General features: G+C 42.5%; 1 protein-coding gene across 1 annotated transcript; it reads right to left on the reverse strand.

Annotated features, from left to right (window-relative positions):
* Nucleotides 1–15,023: 15,023 nt before the first annotated feature.
* On the reverse strand, nucleotides 15,024–19,419 carry LOC102410373 (cyclin-dependent kinases regulatory subunit 2). The gene is made up of 2 exons (XM_006054644.3): nucleotides 19,384–19,419; nucleotides 15,024–15,662 (listed from the first exon to the last, which is right to left on the reverse strand). Exons 1-2 carry the CDS (start codon nucleotides 19,402–19,404, stop codon nucleotides 15,315–15,317), a joined length of 369 nt encoding a protein of 122 aa, XP_006054706.2. The 5' UTR covers nucleotides 19,405–19,419; the 3' UTR covers nucleotides 15,024–15,314.
* Nucleotides 19,420–19,668: the final 249 nt, after the last annotated feature.

The following is a 19,668-nucleotide window of genomic DNA, read 5'->3' on the forward strand; positions in this document are numbered from 1 at the left end:
TTCCAATAAATATTCAGGACTGATTTCCTTTAAATAGACTGGTTGGATCTCCTTGCTGTCCAAGGAGATCAAGATCTCCTTGCTGTCCAAGGGATTCTCAAGAGTCTTCTCCAACACCACAGTTCAAAAGCATCAATTCTTCGGTGCTCAGCTTTCCTTTTGGTCCAACTCTGACATCCATACATGACTATTGGAAAAACCATAGCTTTGACTATACAGACCTTTGTTGGCAAAGTAATGTCTTTGCTTTTTAATACACTGTATAGGTTTGTCATAGCTTTTCTTTCAAGGAGCAAGCATCTTTTAATTTCACCTTTTAAAGTCACCATCTGAAGTGATTTGGGAACCCAAGAAAATAAAGTCTGTCACTGCTTCCATTGTTTCCCCGTGTATTTGCCATGAAGGTATGGTACCAAATGCCATGATCTTTGTTTTTTGAATGTTGAGTTTTAAGCCAGCTTTTTCCCTCTCCTCTTTCACCTTCATCAAGTGGCTCTTCAGTTCCTCTTCACTTTCTGCCATAACGGTGGTGTCATCTGCATATCTGAGGTTGTTGATATTTTTCCTGGTGATCTTGATTCCAGCTTGTGATTCATCCAGCCTGGCATTTTGCATGAAGTACTCTGCATAAAAGTTAAATAAGCAGAGTGATAATATTCAGCCTTGATGTACTCCTTTCCCAATTTGGAATCAGTCCATTTTTCCATGTCTGGTTCTAACTATTGCTTCTTGACCTGCATACAGGTTTCTCAGGAGGCAGGTAAGGCGGTCTGGTATTCCCATCTCTTTCAGAATTTTCCACAGTTTGTTGTGACCCACAAAGTCAAAGACTTTAGCATAGTCAACGAAGCAAAATTAGATGTTTTTCTGAAATTCCCTTGCTTTTTCTACGATCCATTGGTTTTTGATGATTTGATCTCTGGTTCCTCTGCCTTTTCTAAATCCAGCTTTTACATCTGGAAGTTCTTGGTTCACATACTGTTGAAGCCTAGCTTGGAGAATTTTGAACATGACCTTGCTAGCATGTGAAATGAGTGCAATTGTGTGGTAGTTTGAACATTCTTGGCTTTGCTCTTCTTTGGGATTGGAACTAAAACTAACCTTTTCTAGTCCTATGGCCACTGCTGAGTTTTCCAAATTTGCTGGCATATTGAGTGCAGCACTTTCACAGCATCATCTTCCAGGATTTGAAATAGCTCAACTGGAATTCCATCACCTCCACTAGCTTTGTTTGTAGTGATGCTTCCTAAGGCCCACTTGATTTCACACTCCCAGAATATCTGGCTCCAGGTGAGTGATCACACCATTATGGTTATCTGGGTTGTTAAGAACTCTTGTTTAGTTCTTCTGTGTATTCTTGCCAGCTCTTCTTACTATCTTCTGCTTCTGTTAGGTCCATACCGTTTCTGTCCTTTATTGTGCCCAACTTTGCATGAAATGTTCCCTTAGTATCTCTAATTTGCTTGAAGAGAACTCTAGTTTCCCATTCTATTGTTTTCCTCTATTTGCATTGTTCACTTAGGAAGGTTTTCTTATCTCTCCTTGCTATTCTTTGGAACTCTGATTCAGATGGATACATCTTTCCTTTCTCCTTTTCCTTTTGCTTGTCTTCTTTTCTTAGCTATTTGTAAGAGCTCCTCAGACAACTATTTTGCCTTTTTGCATTTCTTTTTCTTGGAGATGGTTTTGATCACTGCCTCCTGTACAATATTACCAACTTCTGTCCATAGTTCTTCAGGCCCTCTGTCTATCAGATCTAATCCCTTGAATCTATTTGTCCCTTTCACTATATAATAAGGGATTTGATTTAGGTCATACCTGAATGGCCTAGTGGTTTTCCCTACTTTCTTCAATTTAAGAATCTGAATTTGACAATAAGGAGTTCATGATCTGGCCACAATCAGCTCCCTGTCTTGTTTTTGCTAACTGTATAGAACTTCTTCATCTTCGACTGCAAAGAATATGATCAATCTGATTTTGGTACTGACCATCAAGTGATGTCCATCGTCTCTTGTGTTGTTGGAAGAAGATGTTTGCTATGACTAGTGTGTTCTCTTGGCAAAACTCTGTTAGCCTTTGCCCTTCTTCGTTTTGTACTCCAAGGCCAAACTTGCCTGTTATGCCAAGTATCTCTTGACTTCCCACTTTTTGCAGTCCATTCCCCTATGAAGAAAAGGACTTTTTTTTTTTTTTTTTTTGGTGTTATTTCTAGAAGGTCTTGTAGGTCTTCATAGAACCATTCAGCTTCAGCTTCTTCAGATTAGTGGTTGGGGCAGAGACTTAGATTACTTGAATGGTTTGCCTTGGAAATGAACTGAGATCATTCTGTTGATTTTGAGATTGCACCCAAATACTGCATTTCAGACTCTTTTGTTGACTAGAAGGTCTACTCCATTTCTTCTGAGGCATTCTTGCCCACAGTAGTAGATATAATGGTCATCTGAATTAAATTCTCCCATTCTCATCCATTTTAGTTCATTGATCCCTAAAATGTCGATATTCACTCTTGCCGTCTCCTGTTTGACCACTTCCAATTTACCTTGATTCACGGACCTAACATTCCAGGTTCCTACACGATATTATTTCATAGCATCGGACTTTACTTTCACCACCAGATGCATCCACAACTGAGCATTGTTTCTGCTTTGGCTCAGCCTTTTCATTCCTTCTGGAACTATTTCTCTGCTCTTCTCTAATAGCATATTGGGCACATACTGACCTGGGGACAGGGGCTCTGGGAGCAGTGGTCCTGGGAGGTGCAGTGTGTGGCATAAGTCCTCTTGGAGGAGGTCGCCATTAGCCCCAACATAGAGCCGCCGAGCAGGTGACCCACAAACTAGAGAACAATTATACCAAAGAAGTCCTTGCATTGTTGCAAAAGCTCTAGGGCCCACAACAGATTTCCCAACCTGGGGATCCGACAAAGGGACTGAGAAACCCCAGGGAATTTGACTTTGAAGGCCAGTGGGATTTGATTACAGAACTCCCACAGGACGGGGGAAACAGAGACTCTTGGGGGGCACAAACAAACCTTGTGTGCACTAGGACCCAGGAGAAAGGAGCAGTGACTTCACGAGAGACTGAGACAGACTTGCCTGTGAGGGCTCAGGAGTCTCCTGCAGAGGCATGGATCAACAGTGGCCTGCACAGGGTTAGGGACACTGACTGCAGCAGTCCTGGGAGACGAGGCATGCTGGCATAAGTCCTTTTGGAGGAGGTCACCATTACTCCTACGGCCAAACTACAGGGAGGGAACACAGCCTTACCCATCAGCAGAAAACTGGATAAAGATTTACTGAGCATGGCCTTTCCCACCCAGTTTTTCCCATAGCCAGTCCCTCCCATCAGGAAGCTTCCAGAAGCCTCTTATCCTCATCCATCAGAGGGCAGACAGAATGAAAACCACAATCACAGAAAACTAACCAAATTGATCACATGGACCACAGCCTTGTCTAACTCAATGAAACTATGAGCCATACTGTGTAGGGCCACCCAAGATAGACAGGTCATGGTAGTGAGTTCTGACAAAACGTGGTCCACTGAAGAAGGGAATGACAAACCACTTCAGCATTCTTGCCTTGAGATTCCCATGAACAGTATGAAAAGGCTGCAAGACTAGTGTGCCCCAAATAGGGGCTGTTCTTACAGCCCAGCCTAGGCCTTAGAGTGAAACGCACAGAACCACAGAAGCTGACTTGCAATCACCAACATATAATAAGCAATAAAATACTTGTTGGTTGTTGTAAACCATGTGTTGGCAAACTACAATCCATGAGCCAAATCCAGTCTATTGTCTTTGTAAGGCTTAGATTTTTTCTTCATTTTTGAAAGGTTGAAAAGTAATCAAAACATGTATATGTGGTCAATTAACTTATGACAAAGGACCCAAGAATATAAACTGGAGAAAGGACTCTCTTTAATAAATGGTGTTGGGAAAACTGGACAGCCACATGCAAAAAAATGAAAATAGACCACTATCTTATACCATACACAAAAATCAGCTCAAAATGGATTAAAGACTTGAATGTAAGACCTGACACTATAAAATTCCTAGAAGAAAACTCTTCAGCAGTAAGCTCCTTGACATAGGTCTTGGTGATGATTTTTTGGATTTGACACCAAAAGCAAAGGCCACAAAAGCAAAAATCAACAAATGGGACCACATCAAACTAAAAATTTCTGCATAGCAGAGGAAACAATTAACAAAATGAAAAGACAACCTGCTGAATGAGAGAAAATATTTGCACATCATTAAAGAAGTCATACAACTGCATAGCAAAAAAAAAAAAATGAACACTCTGATTTTAAAATGGGCAGAGGATCTGCATATACATTTTTAAAAAGAAGACACACAAATGGCCAACAGTACATGAAAAGGTGCTCAGCATCACTATCATCAGGGAAATGCAAATCTAAACTTACATCTGTTAGAATGGATGTTCTCAAAAAGACAAGAGATGAGTTTGGGTGAGGATGTAGAGGAAAGGGAGCCACTGTATGCTGTTGGTGGGAATGTAAGTTGGTCTACCCATTATGGAAAACAATATGGCAGCTCCTCAAAAACTTAAAAATAGTACTACAATCTGATCCAGTATCTGAAGGAAACAGAAACACTAGACGAAAGACACAGGCACCCTCATGGTCATTTGCTGCATTATTTACAATAGTCAAGGCAAGGAAGCAAACTAAATGTTCATCTATGGATGAATGAATAAAAGAAAATGTAGGGACTTCTCTGGTGGTCCAGTGGTTAACAGTCTTCCTGGCAATGCAGGGAACACGTGTTCGATCCCTGGTCTGGGCAGATTCCATATGCCACAGGGCAACTAAGCCCATGCACCACATCTACTGAGCCCATGGTCTAGAGCCAGTGCTCCTCACAAGAGAAACTACTGCAACGAGAAGCCCACGAACCACAACAAAGAGTAGCCCCCACTCTCTGCAACTAGAGAAAGCCAAAATAAATAAATAAAGTAAAAAGAAGTATTCAACTTTAAGGGTTTTCCAGGTGGCACAGTGGTAAAGAATCTGCCTGCCAATGCAGGAGACATAGGTTCGATCCCTGGGTCAGGAAGACCTCTGGAGTAGGAAATGGCAACCTGCTCCAGTATTCTTGCCTGGAAAACTCCATGGCGAGAGGAGCCTGGCAGGCTACAGTCCATGGGGTCACAAAGAGCTGAACACGACTGAGCAACTAGCACACACGCATACATTTCACTTAAAAAAAGAGAAAAAAGAAAACATAGTATACATATACAGTGGGATATTATTTGGTCACAAAAAGAATAAATTTTTGTCATTTGCAACAATTTGGATGACCCTGAGGGCATCATCATGCTAAGTGAAATAAGTCAGAGGATATGTTAATACTGTATGATCTCACTTATATGTGGAATCTAAGCAAACCAAAACAAAACAAATGAGCTCATAGACACAGATCAGTAGTTGCCAGAGGCAGGGAGGTGGGGAATGGGCAAAATAGGTGACCCCCCCCAGAGGTCCGGGCTTTCCTCATAGCTCTGTTGGTAAACCATCTGTCTGCAATGCGGGAGACCCAGGTTCAATTCCTGGGCTGGGAAGATCCCCTGGAGAAGGAAATGGCAACCCACTCCAGTATTCTTGCCTGGAAAATCCCACGGAAAGAGGAGCCTGGCAGGCTACAGTCCACAGGATCACAAGAGTCAGACACGACTTAGGGACTACACCACCACCACCACGACCCCAGACGTCCAAACTTCCAATTATAAAATAAATAAGTCACAAGGATGTAATGACAGTATGGTGACTATAGTTAACAGTACTGCGTTGTACATTTGAAAGTGGCTAAGAAAGTAGATCTTAAACATTCTCATCACAAGGGAAAAAATTTGTCTAGCTATACATGGTAACGGATATTAACTAGGCTTATTGGTATGATCCTTTCACAGTATATACAAATACCAAATCATTATGTTGTATACTCTAACATAATATTATATGTCAATTGTATCTGGAAAAAGAGTAATTAAAAGAAGAATAATATTTTGTGACATGTGAAAACTATATGAAGTTCAAACTTTAGTGTTCATATAATATGGTCAGAACACGGTCACACTCATCCATCTACATATGTTTCTGGCTGCTTAAATGCCTCAAGGGCAGAGCTGAGGAGCTGCAACTGAGACCCTATGTCCCACAAAGTCCAAAACATTGACTGTCCAGCTCTTCATGCAAAAAATTTTCCAGCCTCTGTTGTAAGCTACAGAGATATTGAAGTTGGCTGTAACCTCAGCAAAAATGACTAATATAGTCAAATAGAGTTTAAGGGGAGAGAGGGGACTAGCTCTGGAGAAGGACTGCCAGGCACCACTGAACTACTCTGGATCATTCCCATGTGCTGTCGTGGTGGACACGCAGCCCTTCTGAGCTTTTACCTTGTCGCGCTTCCAGAGAAGCAGCACTGGCATGAAGTGGTCTCTTCGCTTGTAATTCCTTAGCCTTGGGTATTTGGAAGACAGACCAGCAGAATACCCTCCTGCTGTAGTCAGCCCACGCTACCATCTCTAATCTCCCAGCAGGACGTGGCACTGCCTTGGCACTTGATATTAGTCTGTCTATAGCCTGGATTCTTGCTCTTTGCACTGCAGCCTGCTCCTGTTAAAAATACCTTTATTTTTCTGGGCCCAACTCAAAGTTTATGGTCCTTTGGGTTACTTGGCAAAAGGATCAGAGCAACATCCACCTGTGCTATATGTTGCCTCCAAAATTCATACTCGTACAAGTGAGCCTCAGCCCCTTCTTCTCCTTCCCTCCCCATCCTCTCTCATCCTCCTCCCCTTCCTTTTTCTTGTTCTCCTTTTTTTTTTTCTATTTAAAAGCACATTTATTACCTGAATGTCAAGTTCAGCAGGAATTAAAAAAAAGTATTTACATTTGTTACTTGTTAACATATTTACTGTTTTTTTAATTTATTTTTTAATTGGAGTATAATTGCTCTATAGTGTTGTGTTAGTTTCTGCTGTACAACAATGTGAATCAGCTATATGTTTGCATATATCCCCTCCCTCTTGAGCGTCCCTTCCACTTCTTCTTCATTGCAGTAGAGTTGGCATACAATATTACAAGTGTGCTTCATAATTGTCAGTTGGAAAGTGCAGCAACTTGCTTTTATTTAAAGGAGCTCTCTATCCTTCCCTGACTTAGGCCATTGGAAGCTAGAAAGTTCCCTGAGATGGCAGGCCCCTGAGTCATCATGGGAGTTTACCTTGCATCCTCTTGCCTGTCTATGTTTGGCTAATGTATCTGGATACTTGCTCTTTCTCTTCACCGGGTCCTACTGCTACAATGCCATCACTGATGTAGCAGACATCTCATGTGACTACATTACTCAGTACAACTAACTAGTTGTAGGAAAATCTCAGTGGAGGGCTAGTCAGACCTCCAAACAGGAATGGTGATGCCTGTGGTTGGGCTTCAGGATCCAGAGCTACAAGAGGTCATTCCACCCAAGAGAGCTACAGAGAGTCAAAGATGATTTCCAAACCAAATCCTTGGAGACAACCCAAACTTAAGCCAGGGAAACCAAGTTCAAATGGTGGAAATGGTATAAATAAAGGTTTTGGAACAGACAAGGAGCAAGGTAAGGCATGAGTCTTCATGTACGAATAGTATCTTGGTTGAATGTAGAGCTTTCAGATCACTCCTCTTACCAAGGTCTGTAATGTTACATTGTCTTCTAGATTCCAGTTTTGCTAATGAGTTGTTTGATGCCAGTTCAGTTCCCTTTTCTTGATAAGAAAGCTATTCTTTCTATCTAGAAACTTGTAAAATTTTCTTTGATCCTTGGAGTTCAAAAATCTCACCGGGATTGGGCTAGATGTGGCGCCTTTTTCATTTGCCTCTTTCCACTCTCTCCCTCAATCATTCGACTTCAAGTCTGACAAGCCAGTTTCTGCCTCAGCAGCACTCCCCCACCCAATAAGTCTCTATCCTAGTTCTCTAACCTTATCACCATCTGAAAATTATGTTACATATGTCTTGTTATTGTCTATCCTCCCAAATTAAAATGTATGGTTCATGTCTTGTCTATCTTGATTACCATTGTATTCTTAGCCTATAGGATAAGTCTTAGGAAGTGGTTGTTGAAAAAATGAGTGATAATGGAATAGTATGTGTGTTTCTCTACAGTGGGCTTAGAGCAAACATTTGGCAAGCTGGGATCTCTGTCTTGAGTTATGTGGACGTGTCCTAATTGTTTGCTGGAGCCCAGCATGGCAGCTTCCCCCATGCTGCCTGCATCTGAGCAATACAGTAGGCAGCAAGTAGACCTCAGGATCATTGCCCCAGCTGCCTCCTGGGGGGAAATTCTGTCTTCCAACCTTGCATCATTTGACCTCTCCTGAGCTCTGCTTCATTTTGCAAATTCTTCACAGGAACTCAGGTTCCTTACCGTCCCCTCCAGCCTCCTCTCCCCCAGCCTGTGGAGCAACCTCACTTACACCCCCCCAAACCTAATGTGCTTCCTCTGTCCTCTGAACATACTTTCTTTCCTCCATCTGAATTTTACTACTCACCACCTCCATTTGCCTGGAACAGTCCTATTTTCCTTTAAGACTCAGTTGAGACCTCACCTGTCCTGTGCAGCTCTCTGATACCTCTAGAGGTAAGTGCTCCTTCTTCTCTGCGTCTCTGTGGCTCTAGACAAACATTTCCATTACTATCCTTATGAAAAGTTCTCATAACTTTTCCTTTATCTGTTTCTTTCAACTACTGAGGGCAGGCATTTCATCTTATTTTACTACATAATCTCCATGTACATGCCCTGTATCATATACACTGCTGATGTCAATCAATGCCTGCTCAGGAGACAGAAAACGCAACGCAAGTTTAGTATAAAGAATTGTCAACTGGGAACTCCCTGGTGGTCCAGTGGTTAGGACTTAGTGCTTCCACTGCAGGGGCACAAGTTCAGTCCCTGGCTAGAGAACTAAGATCCTGCAAGCCACATGGCCCAAAATAAGAATTATTAACTACTAAATGATCCAGATAGGTAGGTATATACATAATATAAATAGATAAATAGATAGATATATTATAAGGATTATGTGATTATGGAGGCAGGCAAGTCCATATCTGCAGCATGGGCCAAAAGGCTCGAGACCCAGGAGAGTCGGTGTTTCAGTTCCAATCCAAAGGCAGTCTGTTGGTGAGTTCCCTGTTACTCATGGAAGCCAGTCTTTTTGTTCTATTTAGGCCTTCAGCTGATTGGATGAGGCCCACCCACATTATGGAGGACAATCTGTTTTACCCAAGGTTCACCAATTTAAATGTTCAGTTTAGTCAGAAAGTTGTGTCCAATTCCTTGCAACCCCATGGATTGCAGCACACACCAGGCTTCCCAGTCCTTCACCATCTCCCAGAGTTTGCTCAAACTCATGTCCATTGAGTCAGTGATGCCATCCAACCATCTCATTCTCTGTTGTCCCCTTCTCCTTCTGCCTTCAATCTTTCTCAGTATCAGGGTTTTTTCCAGTGAGTAGGCTCTTTGCATCAGGTAGCCAAAGTATTGGAGCTTCAGCTTCAGCATCAGTCCTTCCAGTGAATATTCAGGGTTGATTTCCTTTAGGATTGACTGGTTTGATCTCCTTGCAGTCGAAGGGACTCTCAAGAATCTTCTGCAGCACCACAGTTCAAAAGCATAAATTCTTCGGCACGTGGTTTTCTTATGGTCCAACTCTCACATCCATACATGACTACTGGAAAAACCATAGCTTTGAAATGTTAATCTCTTCCAAAAACACCCTCTAAGTTGACACATAAAATTGATTATCAGGTGGTCGTCTACTAAAAGGATAAAAGAAAACCTCAAAGAAAACAGGAATAGCAAGTGTTGCAAATGGCAAATTAGAAGCTAACATCTCTAGGTTGGAAGGGGAGTACTTGAGGAAGGAACAAATTTGCAAGTCTCCCTAGTCTTTCTCATCCCGTGACAAGGGTGAGATTCAGATGACTGTGTGTCTTTAGTCCACTGGATGGTGAAGTTCACTGAGGTGTCACAAGCCTGGACTGGAGGATCAGAGGTCAGTTACAAGGATGCCAGTGAGTCTTACCGGAATGTGAACACTACTACCCTGCCATGTAGGGCCGACAAGAAAGGTCCACTGGGACCAAAACAAGAAGCCCCTGCCTCTCTTTGTGTAGTGTCCCTCTAGTGTCCTCTATTAACCAGGCTTAGCATTGCCTTCAGAGAAGGCAATGGCACCCCACTCCAGTACTCTTGCCTGGAAAATCCCATGGATGGAGGAGCCTAGTAGGCTGCAGTCCATGAGGTAGCTAAGAGTTGGACACGACTGAGTGACTTCACTTTGACTTTTCACTTTCATGCATTGGAGAAGGAAATGGCAACCCACTCCAGTGTTCTTGCCTGGAGAACCCCAGGGACGGGGGAGCCTGGTGGGCTGCCGTCTATGGGGTAGCACAGAGTCGGATATGACTAAAGCGACTTAGCAGCAGCAGCAGCAGCATTGCCTTCGCTGACAAAGAAGACTTGTCTATAGGATCCAGCTCATTTCACAAAGCAGGGCAAAGAAGGGCAGATTCGGAGCTAAGTGACAATAAACTGATAACTTGCTACAGTTGAGGAAATAATAAATGTCTTCATCATGCAAAACTGTAACTAATTAGGAGGGTCATGTGTTGTCTTAGATAATCAAATGAGAACAGTTTTTAAATTTAATGAAGGGAGTGGGGCTTTTCAATGGAAGAAAAGGGAAATACAGGCTATAAGACAGGAACATGGTGACCAAGGAGATAAGAGACAAAGTACTAAGAGGACAACCAGATGGGTCAGATACCTGTGAAGGAGTACCAGCTCTTTCACTTCAGTTCAGTCACTCAGTCGTGTCCGACTCTTTGCGGACCCCATGGAATGAAGCATGCCAGACCTCCCTGTCCATCATCAACTCCCGGAGTTTACTCAAACTCATCAAGTCCATCAAGTCGGTGATGCCATCCAACCATTTCATCCTCTGTCGTCCCCTTCTCCTCCTGCCCTCAGTCTTTCCCAGCATCAGGGTCTTTTCCAATGGCCAAAGTATTGGAGTTTCAGCCTCAGCATCAGTCCCTCCAATGAACATTCAGGACTGATTTCCTTTAGGATGGATTGGTTGGATCTCCTTGCTGTCCAAGGGACTCCCAAGAGTCTTCTCCAGCACCACAGTCCAAAAGCATCAATTCTTTGGCTCTCAGCTTTCTTTATAGTCCAACTCTTACATCCATACATGACTACTGGAAAAACCATAGCTTTGACTAGACAGACCTTTGTTGGCAGAGTAATGTCTCTGCTTTTTAACATGCTGTCTAGGTTGGTCACAACTTTAACAAAAGTAATTTGTTACCAGCTCTTTAACAAAAGTAACTATCTTATCCTCTTCCCAGAATTAAGGCTTCCCTTATGGCTCAGATGGTAAAGAATCTGCCTGCCAGAGCAGAAGGTACAGGTTCAATCCCTGGGTCAGGAAGATGTCCTGGAGAAGGAAATGGCAACCCACTCCAGTATTCTTGCCTGGGAAATCCCATGGACAGAAGAAGCCTGGAATGCTACATACAGTCCACATCATTGCAAAGAGTTGAACACAACTCAGCAACTAAACAACAGCAGCAATTCTATATGCTTATTATTCCAGTGACCATAAATTCAGTCTCATGCCACAGCTCAAACACATTATCACAACAGACTGTTTTCCAATTTTTGAATTAATTTTCATGAAACCATTTACAAAGGGAATAAAAATTAAATCTCACTTTGTTTCATGTAACATATTGCTTTAGACCCAGTGGTTAGGACTCTACACTTTCATTGCCTAAGACCTGGAGCTTAATCCCTGGTCAGGGAACAAAGATCCCACAAGCCACACAGTGCAGCCATTAATAGTAATAAAGTAATAATAATGTGTTGCTTTATCCAAAATAATATCTCAAAGTTTTTCGTTAATGTAATATTAAGCTAGCATTTCCATAATTTATTCTATCTCCCTATACTATTAGCTACAAAACGTTATCCAAAGAAGGGAAAGTCCTGGTTTACTAAGATCAGTGCTTGACCCAGATTTGCTCAGTGAACTTTTCTCACAGTGTTGTTGAAGACTCCCCCAGAAGGATTGCTTGGTAGTAAGCACATTCCTCTAGGATGCAGGAGGGGGGCTGGCCAAGCTCTGAAGGCAGAGGCAATATTGTCTTGGCGCTCCGCCAGCTGTCCAGGAGGGCCTACTGTGGGGACTACTCTTGCCACCCCCGCAAATTGCTCACAGACACAACCCACTCTTAAGCCTGAGAACTAGCCCTGGGGCTCATCAGGTGGTGCTGAGACAAAAATGTTCTGCAAGATACACTCAGCACCCATGATTCCAGACTGACTGGTCCCAGAAATTTGAGGGAGCTGATGCTTTTTGGGTATCTCACTTTGTCTAGTGAGATACACAAAGCAGCAGATACATTCTTCTCCCTTACTCCCCACCATGGACAGTTAGGGGATGTGCTAGTTTCATACAGCCTTGCTGATGACATGCCCAGAGACCAATCACCTGTTCTTGGTATGAAGCTGTGGCCAGCACAGTAATGCATGTATGTGAGTGAAGTGAAAGTCACTCAGTTGTGTCTGATTCTTTGTGACCCCGTGGACTATAGCCCATAGTCCGTGGAATTCTCCAGGCCAGAATACTGGAGTGGGTAGCCTTTCCCTTCTCCAGGGGATCTTTCCAACCCAGGGATAGAATCTAGGTCTCCCACATTGTAGACGGATTCTTTACCAGCTGAACCACAAAGGAAGCCCAAGAATACGGAGTGGGTAGCCTATCCCTCCTTCAGTGGATCTTCCCAACCCAGGAATCGAACCAGGGTTCTTTACCAACTGGATTCTTTACCAACTGAGCTATGAGGGCTCCCTATTTTACTGAATTCCTTCCCTGCTATACTCTCCTTTCTCCCTCATTCCTGCTTTCCTGGGACTGCACCATTCCCCAAAGAGTTAACCCATAAGCTTTTGTCTCAGGCTCACACCACCCTTATGGCAGAAAGTGAAGAGGAACTAAAAAGCCTCTTGATGAAAGTGAAAGAGGAGAGTGAAAAAGTTGGCTTAAAGCTCAACATTCAGAAAACGAAGATCATGGCATCTGGTCCCATCACTTCCTGGGAAATAGATGGGGGAACAGTGGAAACAGTGTCAGACTTTATTTTAGGGGGCTCCAAAATCATTGCAGATGGTGATTGCAGCCATGAAATTAAAAGACGCTTACTCCTTGGAAGGAAAGTTATGACCAACCTAGATAGCATATTCAAAAGCAGAGACACTACTTTCCCAAAAAGTCCATCTAGTCAAGGCTATGGTTTTTCCAGTGGTCATGTATGGACATGAGAGCTGGACTGTGAAGAAAGCTGAACACCGAAGAATTGATGCTTTTGAACTGTGGTGTTGGAGAAGACTCTTGAGAGTCCCTTGGACTGCAAGGAAGTCCAACCAGTCCATTCTAAAGGAGATCAGTCCTGGGTGTTCTCTGGAAGGAATGATACTAAAGCTGAAATTCCAGTACTTTGGCCACCTCATGCGAAGAGTTGACTCATTGGAAAAGACTCTGATGCTGGGAGGGATTGGGGACAGGAGGAGAAGGGGACGACAAAGGATGAGATGGCCGGATGGCATCACCGACTTGATGGACGTGAGTTTGGGTGAACTCCGGGAATTGGTGATGGACAGGGAGGCCCGGTGTGCTGCAATTCATGGAGTCGCAAAGAGTTGGACACGACTGAGCGACTGAACTGAACTGAATACCTATTAGTTCAGTTCAGTTGCTCAGTCGTGATGCCATCCAACCATCTCATCCTCTGTCGTCCCCTTCTCCTCCTGCCCTCAGTTTTTCCCAGCATCAGGGTCTTTTCATATTAATAAGCTGCTAATTAGAGAAAGGAAATGCCTCAAAACTCAGAGAGTGGCGCCAGGCGCCTTACCCACAACATGCATTTTGAGATAGCATTGACACACGGTGGGTCATCCTGGGTCATAAAACAATTGGCATGAATCTTGAAGGAAGGCAAATTTCCAAGTAAATACGTAGTTCCATTAACATAGATTAAGAGGACATTTCCATGAGTAAAACATACTGGTTTGTTGAGCCATTATCGGTTCTGAGTCTTAGGCAGAACCAACTTGAAGAAAGGCATATTTTAAGGTAAATACATAGTTCATTAATATAACTTAAGAAAAACATTTCCATAAGAAAAACGCATTGGTTAGCTCAAGATTTGAGAAAAGTTAAGTTCAGGTGGAACCAGGTGTCGTCATGGCAGCACAGAGTTTTAAAAGAAAGTTTTTAAATTTGTATAGAGAAGGGGGAAACCAGTCTGACACTTGTGGTTTGATTCCTCTGCTTGGGGACCCCTAGCCTGCCTGCCTGTTACCCTCTCACCAAGTCTCTTATGTCTTCTGCGTTTGCAGGCAGGCTCTTTATCACTTGTGCCGCCTGGGAAGCCCCTTAATACTTCTATAACTTTGTCTTTCTATGTTTAGAAATCCATCTAAATTTTTTTTTGATGTATAGGATCTACTTCTTTTTTCCAATACACCTATCCAGTTGTCCCAGTGGTATTTATATAAATGTTGTCCTTTCCTTATGGGGCTTCCCTGGTGGCTCAGATGGTAAAGCGTCTGTCTGCAATCAGGAACCCAGGTTCGATCCCTGTGTCAGGAAGATCCCCTAGAAGGAAATGGCAACCCACTCCAGTACTCTTGCCTGGAGAATCCCATGGAGGGAGGAGCCTGGTGGGCTACAGTCCATCGGGTCACAAAGAGTCGGACACGACTGAGCGACTTCACTTTCACTTTCTTTAAAAAGTCGCTTTTATCAGATATTAAATTTACATATATTCAAGAGTCTTTTTCTGGATGTGATACTCTGTCCCATTCATCTATTATCCATTGATGTACCATTGTACTGTTTTGATTATTGTAGCTTTGTGTTATATTTTGCAACATTAATTTTAAGTGAAATAACTTTTTTTTTTTAAATGCAACGTACAAACTTTATTTAACAAAAGTAACATAACGTCAAACAGGCACTTATATTAAAAGAAAAACTGACTAGAAGAAATTTTTATCTTAAAACACCTTACAGTAACCTACTTGCAGTTGCATTTAACTGAGCTCTGTTGCTGTGAAGAATACAGCTCATGCACAGGTATGGATGAACAATTTGTACATTTTTCAAGTATTCACTGAATACTACCTTATATACACATATACATTAAATTTGAGAAAGATTTAATTGATGATCCCCAGATAAGCTTCATTTTTGTTGATCTTTTGGAAGAGGCCGTCTAAAGAGAAGGATGTGTGGTTCTGGTTCATGAATCATGTAATGAACCCAGCCTAGACTCTGTTGGACACCAAGTCTCCTCCACTCCTCTTCAGACATCAGATGGGTTTTTGGTACTTGTTTGGAAAGTTCTCTGGGTAACATGACATGTCGGTATTCGTAGTGTTCATCGAAGTACTTGTCCGAGTAGTAGATCTGCTTATGGGCCATCCTGCAGGTGGGCGGTGGGCAGCAGCTGACTAGAGCGAAGCGGCGTGAAGACAGGGCGAAGGTGAGGGGACGTCCGCATCTGGTGAAGGCAACGACTCGACTGAGACCCTGAAATAACTTTTTTATTAAGGCTTAATATGGTACATTTCCTTTTCTGGCCACTTTAGTGCTCGTTTTTACACTAACAATAGCATTAACCTATATATATTTATATATAAAATAATCAACAAAGACCTGCTATATAGCACAGGGAACTCTACTCAATACTCTGTAATAAGTTATATGGGAAAAGAATTTGAAAAAATATAGATATTAGGTTAATGCAAAAGTAATTGCAGTTTTGCATTGTTGAAATTTGCTGTTTGATTTTGGAATACATTCTTAAGTAAATGTGGATATGTTATACATCATTTAAATGCACGTTTCTCACTTTATGTTTCTTCTAGTGACTTGTTACCTGCCACTTATTTTATATTTATTTTAGACTATGGAAATGATGTTAGACAAAAAGCAAATTCAAGCAATTTTCTTATTCGAGATCAAAATGGTTCATAAACCATCAGCGACAACTTGCAACATCAACAACGCATTTGGCCCAGGAACTGTTAATGATTTACAGTGCAATGGTGGTTCAAGAAGTAGATGAGAGCAAAGTAGATGAGAGCCTTGGAGATGAGGAGTGCAGTGGCTGGCCATTGGAAGTTGACAGCGACCCTTTGAGAGAATCATTTAAGCTGTTTCTCTTACAACATGAGAAGTTGCCAGAGAACTCAACATCAACCATTTTATCATTTGGTGTGTGTGCGTGTCTGCTAAGTCGCTTCAGTCATGTCCAACTCTTTGTGATCCTATTGACTGTAGCCCACCAAGCTTCTCTGTCCATGGGGATTCTCCAGGCAAGAATACTGAAGTGGGTTATATAGACTAAAAAAGATGTAGTTGCGAGTTAAGTGTTTTGGGGGGCAAAATGAGGACTGCAGCCTGGGGGCAGCATCTCAGATAGCTCTGAGAGACTGCTCCAAAGCCGCAGTGGGGGGAAAGTCAATATATAAGGTTTTGGTGAAAGGCGAGTTCAATACCATGAAGCACTCATTTTACAAAAGGTTTTTTGTTAGTTATGAGGATCTGATGTCACCATGAAGGGATTTAGAGCTTCTCTAGATATGAGGAGATGCAAGGATTGAGATCATAAAGTCTGTTCCTAAAAACATCCAACTATCTAAAGACCTATCCCACCAGATTCCCTGGAGCACAGAGTGCCTCACTCCACCCTGCACTCCCTCAGGGGTTGGTAAAGGTCAACAGCTATAGCAGCATGGGGTTCAATCTCCGTAGAGGCAGATGGCAAAGGCCTTTGTTGTTCAGTTGCTGGCAATGCTCTTGGTAAGTGCCAGTTTGTAGTTGGCATGGCCCCCTTGTGGTCATAAATCTGACCATATTCTGGGGGGCATTTCATGACCATTTTGTCTCACATTGCTGGGAAGGCTCGTTCCCAACTCTAAAGAATGTTTTTGTTAATAGGCCACTCAATGTGCTATTACTGGGCTAGGTCTTAATAGTCAAAGGTCTCTGGACACCTGTCTTCTAGTTATGGTCCAGAAAAGTATTCCCTTTTGTTGCATCTTCCAATATCTAGAGTTACACTGTTACAATCATTGATCATATATCGAGCTATACATTTGACCAACTGCTTCAAGTCTAGTCATCATTTTCATTGGAGGCTCATTCATACAGTTGGTGATATAAGAAATAATAATCTTGTGAAACAAGCAAAATACAAATAGTATAGTTAATAACATTAGTGGAATTTAAAGTAAATATTTTAGCCATGAGCCTCTCACACCAAACCAGTTTTTTAAAAAAAGATCATCAAGACTAGGGAATGGGTCACTTAAAGCAGAAATCTGATTTTTCATGTGATTCATCAAATGTGTTACATTAAAGGATTTATCAGGTATGAAAATATAGCATTCACTTTGAATTAGAGCACAGATATCCTCCTGAGATGCTGTCAAGTGTCAAGGGCCTTGCAGTTGTGTAGCACTGCCTTTCTCATCATAGATACCTCAGAATTCAATAGGCTAATGGCCTGGTTGTTATCATCTAAAACTTATGAAAGTTTTTTTTTTAAAGCTTATGAAAGTTATTAAGGCCAATTACATCCTCTAACCCCATTGAAGGCACACACAAACACACACACACAAAAGCTGCCAAATGGTCATACCAGTAGAATACAGATCCTTGACCCACTGGGATCATACCAATGGTAGATTGGTTGGGGTTACCTCTAATTTGTTTACATGTATGACCTTAAATTCATGGGAGTCCCAGGCTATACCTTTCTATCCATCCTTGTATATGTGAAAGCCATTAACTAGTGCCACAAATCCACTGAGTTCCATAACAATCACTAATAGACATAATTCATAAAGCACCCAGCCTTGTCTCATAATTACCAGGTTGATCATTTTTAGCATGATTTAACCCTTCCCACGGAGAAGGCAATGGCACCCCACTCCAGTACTCTTGCATGGCAAATCCCATGGACGGAGGAGCCTGGTAGGCTGCAGTCCATGGGGTTGCTAAGAGTCGGACACGACTGAGCGACTTCCCTTTCACTTTTCACTTTCATGCATTGGAGAAGGAAATGGCAACCCACTCCAGTGTTCTTGCCTGGAGAATCCCAGGGACGGGGAAGCCTGGTGGGCTGCTGTCTATGGGGTCACACAGAGTCGGACACGACTGAAGCGACTTAGCAGCAGCAGCAGCAACCCTTCCCAACATAGAGGAGCTTTTAAACTTAAATGACCATAAAGTGAAAGTGAAGTCACTCAGTCGTGTCCAGCTCTTTGCAACCCCATGGATTGTAGCCTACCAGGCTTCTCCATCCATGGAGTTTTCCAGGCAAGAATAGTGGAGTGGGTTGCCATTTCCTTCTCCAGGGGAATCTTCCACACCCAGGGATCAAACCCAGGTCTCCTGCATTGCAGGCAGACGCTTTACCCTCTGAGCCACCAGGGAAGCCCTAAATGACCATAGCCTGGTGTTAATCATGTAGATCCATGCCATAATTGTGGGAGTTTTCCGTTTAATAGATAAGAAGTTAATTTTTTTGTTGATACTTAGCACGTCACTCTGATTGAGTTTGAATGACCCTAAGAGAAAACTTAAATTTATGGCCTGCATCAGAGCAAGTGTTATTAATTGGCCAGGTGAGAGGATACCATCTGGTAATACCATGAATAGATAGAACAGGACTGAACATTCATCTAAAATACATTTCCTAGGGGGTAACCAATCAGAGCCCTAGAGAACAGAAATCCACCAAGGTAACTCAGAAGTACTGCTAAGTCACTTCAGTCGTGTCCGACTCTGTGCGACCGCAGAGACGGCAGCCCACCAGGCTCCCCCATCCCTGGGATTCTCCAGGCAAGAACCCTGGAGTGGGTTGCCATTTCCTCCTCCAACGCATGAAAGTGAAGTACTAGACAGGTAATTGGCCACAACGCAACAATTGGATTGAGTTTTAAGCTATCATAGAATCATATCCATGATAGAAAACATTTGATTTATAGGGATAGGTCCGAGGAATCAAGAAAACACTATGAATGATCATACAAGTCAGATCAGCATCTAGGGCAAGCCGTCTACTCCTGATGTCATCTTCTTCTCATCCTAGTATAGTGTAGTTTCCTCTGAGTATTGTTTTAAGGTGAGTTTGAGGTCAGTAGGCCTCTCTATAGACCAGTCCAGCTTTGGAAGTGGGAGTTAACCCAAGAGTCAATTTCCCTTCAATTTCACGGGGCGTGCATGAACTAGTTAAGAGTACCTGATAGAAAGGTCCTTCCATCCAGGTTGGAGACAGTTCCTTAAATTGTGTCTTCTTCCAGTCTTGGTTGCTGATCATATGTGAGGCATCTGATCTTCATCCAAAGACAGATTACTGAGATAAGCTTCAGAAACAATCCTAGAGTGTCCTTTAATAATTAAATTAAATTCTACATTAATTTACCCTAACAGCAAAGAACTATCCAGGAAATGAGTCTTAGTAGATACAGACCTCCATTAACAACCTGGGATTTAACATTCATTGAAACGTCATTTTCTCCCTAAA

This window comes from Bubalus bubalis, chromosome 2 (genome assembly GCF_019923935.1).
Source record: "Bubalus bubalis isolate 160015118507 breed Murrah chromosome 2, NDDB_SH_1, whole genome shotgun sequence".
Lineage (NCBI taxonomy): Eukaryota > Metazoa > Chordata > Mammalia > Artiodactyla > Bovidae > Bubalus > Bubalus bubalis.